Below are 12,506 nucleotides of genomic sequence, written 5' to 3' on the forward strand. Positions count from 1 at the left end.
AGGATGAGGTGGGCACTCCTGCTTCAGCAGTCATGAGAAAGCACGAAGTAGAAACAGCAACTAAGCCCGTCAAGTGCGAGGCCCAGAACTCCATGCTGTGTGGGAATCAGCTGACCACGTCCAGGGTTCCCGGCCTGGTGGTCGGTCACTTAACCCCCTCTGCCCAGGCTGTGCGTACACATACAGGTGCAGCTCTGAAAGGCCTGGTGGCCTCACGGAGCCATTGACTTCTGTCTGTACTAAAAAGAGTATGTGGTGTTGGGAAAGGAAAGGAGGTTGGATTAAGAAAACAAAAATGGCTGACGAGCCCTAGGATGTACGTTGTTGCTAAAGCAGGCCAAGGATTCGTTCTCTGTACATAAATGTTTACAGGGCTTTATTTATCATCATCAAAACGAAACCACCCAAACTGGGAATCCTCCATCTGGGAACTTCATAAACAAATGGTGTGTCCATGCAAGGGAATCCTGCTCAGCAATAAACAGGAATCGGCCCCTGACAACCTGCAACACGATAAATCGCAAATGCGTTATGCTAAATATAAAAAGCCAGCCGCAAAGGTTGCATCCTGTGTGATTCCATTTACAGGACACTGGAGACGGGTCAGCACACCATGCTCTGTGGGCCGAAGCCAGCCTACTTACTGTTTTTGTGTGGCCTATAGGCCAAGAACAGTTTTTACATTCTAAAATGGTTGAAAACAACCAAACGAACATTTTAAGACCCATGGGAACTATACAAAATTCACATTTCAGTGTCCAGAAATGGTTTCATTGAAATGCAGCCACGCCCATTCCTTTAAATGTTGTCTCTGGCTGTTTTGGTCCAGCGGCAGGGTTCAGTAGTTGTGACAGAGGTTACATAGCCCACAGCACTTCAACTGTTTTCTATATTGTCCTTTGCAGAGTGCGGACTCTGGATACAGGGGCAGACAACAGCTCAGCGGGTGCCAAGGTAAAGGGTGGGACTGACTTTGACCATGAGGAGACTGCGGGCAGTGATAAAACTATTGATAAACGATACAATGATAAAACTATTGTATCTTAACTGAGGTGGTTACATGACTCTGCATTTGTCAAAACTCAGAACTGTACACCCAAAGTAGATTTTAAATTTTTATTTTAAAACATATTTTAAAAACGAGAGTCAGAAAACATCAGTGGTTACCTGGGAACGGGAAGGGACTAACTCCAAGGGGTCCCGGGGACACTTGGGGTGATGGAACTAATCTGTATACCGACTGCTTACCAACCAACCGATTAAACGTGAAGGACGATTTTACTAGACGTAAATACTTTTTTTAGAGAGAGATTAAAAAGACAAGAACCAAAAATCTATCCTATGTGAAAACATACAGGCCTTATGGTTGTCCCCTATGGATATTAAAAGCAATTACTCTGGGTATGAAGAAAGGAACAGTAAAATGAGACAGATCTTCAATATGCGAAATGTTCTAAAATGCTTTTTAAGAAAAAATATGCTTATGCAGAGATAATATTTTTTTGTATTTATAATTTGACTTGAAATTTTTCTCTGGGAATAAAAGTACTAGAGATGCTTATTTTTAAATTTCACAAGTCTCAAGGCATTAGAAAAACAGAGGGTTCTAAAATTAGTTCCATAAAGCATCTTACTGTAAAAATATGTACAGCTTTTTAATAAACAGTTTTGTCTTTACAGTTTAAAAAATGCAGTATTCAGACAGATATTCAAATTTTCTTGAAATGTAAAAATTCAAATGTAACATCCTACATGTGACAATGTAACAAAAGGTAACAAACTACATATTTAGCTAAAACTGGATCTAGTTGTTTCGAAGAACTCGTTTCAAAATATACATGTAAGAATTTACATAACTGATATTTAGCAGCTCAAAATCTATCTGTAAATGAGAACGTTAAGCAAAACTGTCCTTGCCTCTATAGCTTATAGCTGCAGCTGGACTGGCAGTGCTGACGTGCAGACAGTGCTTTCTTGGCGCCCTCCAAAGAGAGTGCAGGCCACCGTCTGCTTACTGTGCTTCTGGCTGATTCTGGTGGAGGTGCAGGAGATGGTCTGTCTCGGCCAGGAAAAAATACAGTGTACTTGAAGTCTCATGAAAGTGAAGAGCCTAAGGTCGGTGCGTCCTTCAGCGCACGGGTGCTGAGCCGGGAGGGTCTCCTCCAGGCTGACTCTTAAAGCACTTTTTCTTCTGGTTTAGGATTCCGCTTCCTCGCCGTCACTTTCATCACTGGCGTCAGTCTCCTCCTCCTCGTCTTCCCTCTTCTCCTTAAGCATTTTCAGGTATTTACTAGCCAATATCTTCTTTGGTAATATATCTTAAAAACATAAAGCTCACATTAGCAACTCGTTATGGTAGACCATGAGTACAGCAACACAAATTCCAAAATGTCCTACTTCCTGCTTTGATCTCTAGTAGAGGTTCCAAAACAAGAGACACTTCAGACTCCTCTTCTGAGCAATCTCCTGGCTATCGCAAAAGACCTGTTTGCATTCCACTGACTACAAACCACGTGCTTCTCGGTGCTGGTAACACCCCTGAGCCACCCTGCCCAACCTGCCTGAGACAGGCCGCTGGCCCCATGGGTAGGCTTAAGCTCTTTCGAGCTGTGGCCCACTCAGCTTGTTCCACCACAACTATTAGTTTCTGTTTCTCAGGCCAAGTAGACCGGCCCAGTTTTCCCTCCAGGGGCAAGGAGTCTGAGGGGGTGGGCCTGCCAGGCTCACCCAGCCAGCCAAACATCCTGTGCAGACTTCATTAGTGATCTAGGTGAGCCACATACAAACATACTCAAACAGACAAAACTAAAAATGTCTTCTTGTGCCAGGTCATGGTCAACTTTGGCACCTAGAGAAAGCAGCAAAATGTTTATTTCAGTGAAGGAGGCGGGCTGCAAATTACTAAGCATTTTTTTTACCCAGAATGTTTCAAAGACTAAGTACCTGCAAGAAACTGAAAAGTTTCCGATTCCTCTGCAGTGTTTGATAAATCATTGTAAGTAAGTGCTTTCTTTTCTTTTCCACTGCCATGTCTGTAGGAGTAGGTGGCTAGATACTGAACAAAGAGTTCCTAAAACAAAATGAAACGGTAAAATGAAAGGTGTGCTTTGAAAACTTATCGTAGAACTTAATTTTGTTGGTTACATTAAGTTTTGATGATTGCAGATTATCTTAGTTTCTCCAATTACAGGAACTCCCTGGGGAAAGGAGAAATAGGTCAGAAAGAAACCAGGGCCCTAGCAAAGCTAATGGGGAAGCAGGCATTTCCCTAAAGTTTATTTTAGATTAACTTATGAAAATTATTTAAAAGTGATTAAACAATGAATCATAAATGTCTAGTAACCAATCTGTACAGTAAAAAAAAAAAGGAACCTGAGACCATTCAAAAATTCTGCTTGGCTCAGAAATACTTCTTGTCTAAGGCGGTTCGCCTACAACTGGAACAGTCAACACCGGGAAGCTGAAAACTGACATTTCCCGTTTTGCTCCAACACCTTCCCGAAAGCAACAACCTGGACTGAGCTTCTCTTTCTCGATGTTTTTACTTTAACTCCATCTAGTTTGGCTCGTAGGGGATTAAAGAAGCGCCCGCCTAGATCTTAGATCCAAAATACAGAACGACATTGTACCGGAAAACTCAGGTGTCCCCACTGAGCGGGCAGCGACCTTCCCGGACTCGGGGAGCGCGGCCCGGGCAGAAGCCGCCGCTCCCACCGTTGCAGGGACGCCGCTCGAATCAGGAGGCGCCAGAGCAACGTGAGGACGCGCCGCGCCGGGACGCCGTGCGGCGGCAACACCGCGGGGCAAGGCCGGCAGGGCCCCGGCGGCCGCGGTCCGGGCCAAACCAGGCGTCTGCGCGGCCCCTGGGCCGGGCCAGGACGACGCGCTGTGACACGAGGGCCCCGGCAGTCCTTTAATTCTGGCTCGGGACGCGCCACCTAGGCCATCGGTGCGGGGCTGAACGGACGGCTCCTCCCGGGGAAGCCCTCGAGCTTCGCGTGGACGGCGCAGGCCGTCTCGCTGCACCGTTTGCGGACTGGGAGCCCCGAGACCACGAAACAGGCCGGAAGCGAGGAAAGGAGCCGGCTTTGGGGCCCAACGCACGGTCACGCGGACGGGCGAGCTACGAAACATCCCCGCCACTCCGAGCCGTTGCCCGGGTCACCACGCGCGAGGAAAGGCGGGAGCGGCGCGGAGTGGGCGGGGCGAAGAGAGCGCGAGGGAAGGCGGAGTGGGCGGGGCGATGGGAGCGCGAGGGAAGGCGGGAGCGGCGCGGAGTGGGCGGGGCGATGGGAGCGCGAGGGAAGGCAGGAGCGGCGCGGAGTGGGCGGGGCGATGGGAGCGCGAGGGAAGGCGGGAGCGGCGCGGAGTGGGCGGGGCGATGGGAGCGCGAGGGAAGGCGGGAGCGGCGCGGAGTGGGCGGGGCGATGGGAGCGCGAGGGAAGGCGGGGCCAAATGAAAGAGGGCGCGAGGGGGTGGTGCGCGCGCGCGCGGCGTGGAAAGGAAGTGAGGCGGTTCGCGGAAGGGCGCGCACGCGCGAGCCCGTGAAGGGGGGCCGGCGGCGCGCGGGCCGAAGGGCAGTGGGCAGCGCGACGGCTCCCGCCGGCCCCCTCCCCGTGCCCTGCTCCTCACTCCTCCCGCGTACACCCGCCTCACCGTGGCTTTAGCGGTGAGCACCAGTGCTTCCTGGTTGATGCTGGACACCTCGGGAGAGCTCTTCATGATGACCCGGATGCGGGACAGGGGCAGGGACACGAGGCGCTGCTCCCCGCACTTGTCTCTGCCCACGACCACGTCCGCCATCTTTCCGCCCCTCCCCCGCGGCGGCAGCGGGACCCGCAGTGAGAGGGCCAGCCGACACCGTCGGTGCGGGAGCGGCGTAGCGCTGCCCCGTGGGAGTTGTAGTGCCGGGGAGGCGCGGCTGCGCGGCCTGGCAGCCTCCCTTCCGGGGGCGGACTACAAGCCCCGTGATGCCCCGCGCCCCCGCGGCTGCGCGGAAGGGGCCCACAGCCCGTGCGAGAGGGGCGGAAGGCGCCCGCCGCGCTGGGATCCGGAGGAAGCGCGGGTGGGGCCGGGGCGGAGGGCTGGGCCGCGCTGTCCCTGCAGCGGGAGCAGGAGGAACCCGAGGGAGGGCGGGAGTTGCTGAGAACAGTGGTAGGAGATCCCCCAGGAGGCGAGGCAAGTTGCGCTCGGTTCTTGCCACTCAGTAAGTGTGTACTCGGTGTCTTCCCTCCTCTAGGCCTGGGAACGCACCTGCGAACAAAACGAAGGCTCTGCTGAAGCCAGAGGGAAGACAGAATGAACAGGCAAGCGAGTGCGATACAGATGAGCACCGTGAAGGGAAACAAAGCGGTGTGAGAAGAGACAGAAACGGTGCTGTTACAACCGGGGTAACGGGCAGGGACGAGAGGCAACAGCCCTCGTGTGAGAAAGCGTTTCCTGGGAGAAGAAAACAAACGCAAAGTCTCTGAGCAGGAGCCTTGCAGGGAAGCCCAACGTGACCCTCGCACGGAGGTGTCGTGTTGGGGTTCCCAGAAAAGTGGGCGGAGTCGAAAGGTCAGAGGCCGATGAGACCCGGCTTAAGTTTTAAAACTTAGAAGCTGCCAGCCGCCTCGGCGGTGCTCTCTGGCACGACAGCTCCCACGGGGCTGCTCTTTGTGACCAGATCGGGGGAGTGGTTGGGACAGGGAGGTCCCTGGTCAAAGCGAAGGGACCACGGAGGTGATTGCAAGCGATGAACAGGGCGCTGCTGTGGCTGAGGTGAAATGAGCTCGGGAAAATGGTAGGAAGTCCCCGCGGCCCGGTGATGTAGGGCCTTGTGCTCCATGGAGTTCTTTCCAGGTAAGTTGAGGACCTAGGAAGAGTGAGTGAGTGAGACTCACTTAAGTTTTGCCAGGATTACTCAAGTTGCTGTGTGTGGACAGCGTGCGGCAAGAATGCAGGCCGGCGAGACCGCGGAAGGCTTGCTGGGGCCAAGTGATGGTGGGTTGGACAAGAGAGGAGGTGACGGGAAGGAGGATTCGGGTCTGATTTGGAGCGAGCCAGCAGGACTCTGTGTGGAGTAGGAGTAAGTGCACGGTGGTGCCAGTTACTGAGATGGGAACCGCTGCTGGAGGAACACACTTGGCAGAGGTTTGGTTTGGAGCAAGTCAAATTTCAGTTGCCTGGCAAACGCTAGTGGCAGCGTTGAGTGAGCAGGTGGCTGTTCGGCCTGGAGTTCAGGCTGAAGCCACCACTGTGTAGGTGCTACTGAAAACATGGGCCTGGATGCACGTATCTGGGAAAAGAGTGTTGATAGCGCAGAAAGATCTAAGGACCACATCCTGGGCTACTCCAGCATTTTAAGATGGAGAAAAGGACAATCCAGCAAAGGAGACTGGGAAGAAGTGGCCACTGAGTACGAGGTGATTGGGTCCCCATAAGCCAAGTGAAGAAAGTTTTTCTGAAAGGAGAGACTGATCAACTGGATCAAAACTGCCCAGAGGTCAAGTAAGATGGCTGCCCTACCCCCCCCTAGCGAGTGGCCCCAGGCAAAGCAGATGCTGTCTCTGAACAACTGTTTCCTCATTTGCAAAGATGGGGTAGTCACACCTGTTGTTAATGGAATTGTGAAAAGGCCTAACCTCCCAACATCAAAGTTCCCGCCCTGGCCCTGTGAGTCATGTTCCATCCACACTGCCTCCCCCACAGGTCAGTGCTGTGTAAGGAGACGGGAAGGAAAAAGGTCTTTGTAACTGTATAGCACACTCTGCAAAAGCCTAAATTACTATGTGAAGTTCCAGTGTTCCTGCTGCAAGCACTTGTCACCCCAAGTCAACTTTGATTTCAAAATTGTTATGGAAAGAGTCTGGAAAATTCAAATTATATCTTGTTTAACCTTTAAGATTTCAGCCCTGTCTATCACTTAGGTAATGACAACAGAATACAAAAGGTGTACCTGGCCAGCCTGTTTCTACAAGTTGGTGGGTTCTGAAAATGACCGCTCTTTGGTCTCCCTGAGGAGGAACCCAAGGCCAGATACCCCAGATGCCCCAGATTACTGACATTTGTGGTGTTAGAAATGTCTTTTCAGGCCCGCCTGGTGGCTCAGGTATTTGGAGCATCGTGCTCCTAACACAGGTCGCTGGTTCGATTCCCACATGGGCCAATGAGCTGCACCCTCTACAGCTAAGATTGTGAACAGCAGCTCTACCTGGAGCTGGGCTGCTGTGAGCTGCCGTGAGTGGCCAGTGGCCAGTGAGAGTAGCTGGCAGCCAGCCTAAGTGGCTGGCAGCTGGCGAGAGCTGCTGTGAGCGGCTGACCGACGACTGGCAACTGGCAACCAACTGCCTCAGCTGGGGGGAGGAGGGAGCACAAGGCTCATAATAGCAGCATGGGCCAGGGAGCTGTGTCCTACACAACTAGACTGAGAAACAACGGCTTGAACCGGAGTGGGGTGGGGAGAGGTGGAAGAAAGGAGGGGGAAATGTCTTTTCACATCTGCCTTCAGATATAATGAGCCAGTAATCTCGCACCTGCTGTATGCTATGTCACTAGGAAGTGAAGACCAATGGTGTAAGGACAGTGCCATCTTCAGTGCAACCTCAGGTCTTGGCCCAAATAATAGCACCAAATACATGTCAGACACTGCTGGGCGCTACGGTACAGCCAGGAGCAAGACAGCTATGATGCCTGCTGTCACGGAGCTTTTAAGTACAAGGGTGACAGAAATAAATAAGAAGCTCTCCTGTGACAAGTGCTATGAAGAAACAACTGTGAGGGTGATAGCCTCTCTGAGAAGTGATACTGAAAGTCAGATCTGAAGAAGGGGAAGGAGCCAGCCATGCAGAAAGGCTGGGCGGGGCGAGCATTCTGAACGGAGCAGCCTGTGGGCAGGACACCTGAGGGCAGGATGCCTTGATAAACGGAGGAACCAAAAGGCCAGTGGGAGGGAGCTTGGTGAGTGAGTTGAGCTCAGATGTGGTTAGTGAGCGCAGATGTGGTTAGCGTGGTAGGAGGGACCGGCCGCCAGGCAAGTTGGGCTTTTCGGAAAACAATAGCCAAATGTTTAGAAGTGAGGAGGCGGATCCAACTTAGAAGCCCACCTGCTGCCCAGTGATGGCTAAGTGGCCTGCTCCGTGCCAGCAGAGGCAGGCCGTGCTTCCCCCTCAGCATTCCTCCGCAGTTGAGAAAGCCCTTGACACTCACAAAAGGCAAGAACAAACTGCTGAATAAAATCCGACTGCACAATAGGCTCCACTGGTCCACACAAGAAACGAGCTGTGTTGTTGACATTTTCAACTTTTTAGATGTTTCTCTAGCTGGTTTTTGAGTTTTCTAAGGTTTGTCGTTCTCTTTCGGTGTGTTTGGGATCAGGATGGGTTAAGATTAGAAAAGAACAGGCGAGGAAGGCATGTGTCGAGTGAAGAGGAGAGCCAAAAGAATTCAAGGAGAAGGGGTGAGAGGCGCAGACTGGACCTGGCAGGCGGATTTGCAGTCACCGTTGTGTGAGTTGAGGGGCAAAGAAGAAGATCTTCAGGAAAGAAGGAAAGTGCTCACCATTTTTTTAAAAATCCAGCTTCGACCTAAGACAGAAGGAGAATGAAAACATCTGTGATGGCTGGGAACGTCGCTGCAGTAGAAAACCCACAATGGGTGTATCATTCAGTTGGTGCTGTTGTGCAGTAGCCCTCTTCATCTCACAGCACCTCAGGAGGTGTGCTGTATTTCTCATACCTCTGCAGTCACCCTTGCTCCCTCCTTCATCTGTCCCAGGGTGCCAGAAGGCAGTTGACTACACTTCCCAGAATCCCCTGCCCGCTGCCTTCTGGTTTGCTTCTGCCAGGGGGAAGAACTGGTGAGAGATTGCAGTGGGGAGGAAGAAGTCTTGTTTATTGGCTTATGTGAAGGTGTTGGCAGCAGGGTGGGGACTGCAGCGGGTGGCATAGGTTGTTCGAGCAGCTTCACCCTGGGTTTCTGCTCAGCAGCAGCCCTCGAGCAGTTCAGTGGCCAGTCTGGGCTCCAAGCCAGGGGCAGTACCAGTGTCCTGATCTCTGAGTGGCATCTCCCCCTTGCATTTCAGGGCACCTTCTTCCTCATGCTCCTGCAGCTCTTCCAACAGCTTTGAAGTCAGTTCTTGACCTTAAATCCCTCTCTGAAATACCTAAAAAAGTTGCCGCTTTCCTGATTGAACCTTACCCATACTTACGTGGTCTTTGGGAACAGACCCACAAAAATGGGGCTTGGGCTGGTTATCTGAATTGATTGTGCTGATACACAGAGGTGACCTCACTGGCAGGATGCTCTGGCAAGACGGTCACTTAAGTGATCACCTGTCCTCGCCTGGATGAAGTGCTCATTGAAGGGAAGGCTGCTGCACGTGACCGTCCTGGCACCACGGAGCCTTGTGGGGTTGGCTGCTGGCTTCTGATTGCACTGGAGAGATTTTGGAAAGAAAATGGGGAAGCTCAGGGCTTTAAACTCAGACAGCAGGCCTGAGAACCAGCCTCTGGCCCTAAGTGACTCCTTATCTTGGAGCCTTGGGGCCAGTAGGGCTAAAGGTCAGGCCTCCCTTTGATCCTTCGGAATGCAGGATTACAAGGTAAGGTGAAGTCCCTGTTCACCAGGTCTCTGTGAAGTTGGGCTATGGATTGGGAAGAGTGGGGTCCTGAGAGTTAGATTGGGGATACTTGGGAGGAGAAAAGCAAATGGAGTATTTTAACGCCCCCCCCCCACTCCCCCCCATCCCTCTGAGCCTCTCAGTGGAAAGAGCCTGCCTGAGGTTATCTCCGCCTGCCGAAGTCCCATTAATGAGCTCACCTGAGGTGCTTACCTGGCGAGAGGATCCTGAGTCTTCTCAATGTGCCCTTCATTAACTCCAGTCCATAATTGGAGTCAGATCCCAGCATGCCCCAAGGAAACAACTGCAAAGCCCAATTTAGATGTTTATACACTGAAAGAACTGTGGTGTGTGTATTCGTGCACTTTTATCAGCAGAAACTTGGAGAGATCTGAGGAGTGGATTCTAACGGTGTCAGAGCACATCCTCCGGTAGGGCTGAGTTTCTCAATCTAGCTGACACCAGTGTGTGAGCTCCAGCAGCTGGGAGTGGCTCGATCTCTTTGCTTCTGCTGAGCTGATGGAGGCATTTGGAGTGTCCTGCATCTGGGTGCTGCCCTGACCTACTCCCCCGCTAACCCTGCAGGACTGGGGCGGGCTGTCTAGGGCATCTAGTGCCCTCATAAGAAGTCCTGGCAGGTCCCCAGGACGCAGTCCCAGCACAGACTCCAAGGGGCCTGGAGTAAAGATGTATCTTCTGCAGGTAACTATTGTCCATTTGAACAGCAGCTTCAGATTCGCCACTGGTAAAGACCAAATGCCAGACCACGAGACCCCAGATGAGTGCGACCTGAGCTGGCTGTGTCACTGGCGAGGGGAAGCTGATGAATACACCGATCTCAGCCTTGAGCAGGGGCAGCAGCAGGCGGCGTGAGTCAGCGGCTCGGACTCTCATGGCCCCCGCCCCCGTCCATGCCGTCCTTGCCCACTCCCCACAGCTGTAGCCTCGTGGACTCGGGGCAGAAGAGCAAAGAAGGAAAAGGGAGACCCAGTGAACGAGACTTAAAGACAGGTGGAGGGAAGGGGTTTGTGGCTGACCTTGTCAGAATGGGGAGAGGTGTGAGGGCACGGGAGGGCACCTTCCCCACAGGAGACCCTTAGTGAACCAGTGACTAGCACAGTGCGTGCTGCGCCGGATGTGAAAAGACGGAAAGCAGGAAGGCAGCCCGTTGTAGTAATAGTAAGCCAAGTCGTGAGTCACGCGCATGAGGGGTGGTAAAGACTTTGCCACCAGAAAGACCTGTCTGCATCACACCTGGCTACGCACGCGCCTCAGTCTCCATCTGTAAACCGGGTACTAGCATCTGCTCCCCAGCCTCGTGCACATGCAGCCCCAGGCCCAAAACACGGACATTCCCTGCTCCTTCTCCAGGGAGGAATAACCCAAGTTGAAATGAATTTGGGGTGGAATCAGGAAGGGAGATTTGTAAGAGCTGAGGCTACATCTTACTAGCTTTGCACGGCTAGAAGTGCTTAATAAATATTTAATGATAATAATGATCATTTAGCTCGGTAGAGTATAATTATACAAATTGTAAAAATACAATTATGCCAGGCTGTCATTACAGATAATGGCCTGAATATAGCGATAATGAGGGGCAAGCCAGAGCTCTGGTGGCGGCTGCCAGTAGGCAGGGGGCTGCAGTGCTGCTGCAGATCTCCATGTGGGCGCAGGTCTCCATGTGGGCGTGGGAAGACGCACCGCATCCGGGGGGAGGGGAGAAGCTGGCAGGGGCCAGACTGCAGAGCCTAGAGTCCCGGATGGGGTAGTGGGAAGTCATTGCAGAGTGTTCAGCAGGAAAGTGACAAGAGCTGGTACATGAGTTCAAAAAACAATGTTTTTTATCATGGCAAAATATACACAACTTAAAATTTACCTCTTAAACCATTTTTAAGTGTATGGTTCAGTGGTGTTAAGTACATTCACATTGTTGTTCAAACCATCCCCACCATCCATCTCCAGAACTTTTTCATCTTCTAAAACAAACTACATTAAACACTAACTCCTAGCTCTGCTTCCCTATAACTCCTTGCATGTACCATTTCTGTCCCTATGAACTTGACTGCTCTAGGGGCCTCATGTGAGTGGAATCACTCAGTATTTGTCCTTTTACAAGAGGCTTATATCACTTAGCATAATGTCCTCAAGGCTCACCCATGTTGTAGCATCTGCCGGAATTTCTTTTTTAAGGCTGGACGATATTCCACTGTTTGGATGGGTGTGCCCCATTTTGTTCATCCATCCGTCCGTCCGTCCATCGGTGGGCACTTGGGGTTGCTTCCACCCTTTTTTTTTAAAAGATTTTTTTTTTTTAATATTTTATTGGGGAAGGGGAACAGGACTTTATTGGGAAACAGTGTGTACTTCCAGGTTTTTTTTTTCCAAGTCAAATTGTCCTTTCAATCTTAGTTGTGGAGGGTTATGTTCAGCTTCAAGTTGTTGTCCTTTCAGTCTTAGTTGTGGAGGGCGCAGCTCAGCTCCAGGTCCAGTTGCCGTTTTCTACTTGCAGGGGGCACATTCCACCATCCCTTGCAGGAGTCGAACCAGCAACCTTGTGGTTGAGAGCCTGTGCTCCAACCAACTGAGCCATCCGGGAGCTCAGCGGCAGCTCAGCTCAAGGTGCTGTGTTCAATTTTAGTTGCAGGGGGTGCTCGCCACCATCCCTTGTGGGACTCAAGGAATCGAACTGGCAACTTTGTGGTTGAGAGCCCACTGGCCCATGTGGGAATCGACTGGCAGCCTTCGGAGTCATGGAGCTCTAACTGCCTGAGCCACCGGGCCGGCCCTGCTTCCACCTTTTGACTATTGTAATGCTAGTATGAACATAGGTGTGCAAATACCTGTTTGACTCCCTGCTTTCAGGTCTTTTGGGTATATACATACGCAGAAGCGGAATGATTGCGTCATA

The 12,506-nt window shown here is 51.8% G+C and overlaps 1 protein-coding gene and 1 long non-coding RNA gene across 4 annotated transcripts; one reads left to right on the forward strand and one right to left on the reverse strand.

Moving 5' to 3' along the window:
- Positions 1-1,102: 1,102 nt before the first annotated feature.
- CHRAC1 (chromatin accessibility complex subunit 1) lies at positions 1,103-4,956 on the reverse strand. Of its 2 annotated transcripts, XM_019724422.2 has the most exons (3): positions 4,657-4,926; positions 2,944-3,070; positions 1,103-2,318 (listed from the first exon to the last, which is right to left on the reverse strand). In XM_019724422.2, the coding sequence occupies exons 1-3, from the start codon at positions 4,801-4,803 to the stop codon at positions 2,197-2,199; spliced, it is 396 nt and encodes a 131-aa protein (XP_019579981.1). In that variant the 5' UTR covers positions 4,804-4,926; the 3' UTR covers positions 1,103-2,196. The 2 variants fall into 2 exon arrangements, 1 of the variants encoding a protein (XP_019579981.1); XR_012490996.1 differs by lacking the exon at positions 1,103-2,318 and having other exon boundaries at positions 3,630-4,956.
- LOC109443731 (uncharacterized) lies at positions 4,531-11,101 on the forward strand. 2 transcript variants are annotated; one of them, XR_012490997.1, is made up of 3 exons: positions 4,531-4,669; positions 5,240-9,580; positions 10,324-11,101. It is a non-coding gene; the product is annotated as an uncharacterized LOC109443731 (long non-coding RNA). The 2 variants fall into 2 exon arrangements; XR_002136738.2 differs by having other exon boundaries at positions 10,327-11,101.
- The last annotated feature ends 1,405 nt before the right edge of the window (positions 11,102-12,506 follow it).

The sequence above is a fragment of the Rhinolophus sinicus genome, linkage group LG12, assembly GCF_036562045.2.
Source record: "Rhinolophus sinicus isolate RSC01 linkage group LG12, ASM3656204v1, whole genome shotgun sequence".
NCBI classification, from domain to species: Eukaryota; Metazoa; Chordata; class Mammalia; order Chiroptera; family Rhinolophidae; genus Rhinolophus; species Rhinolophus sinicus.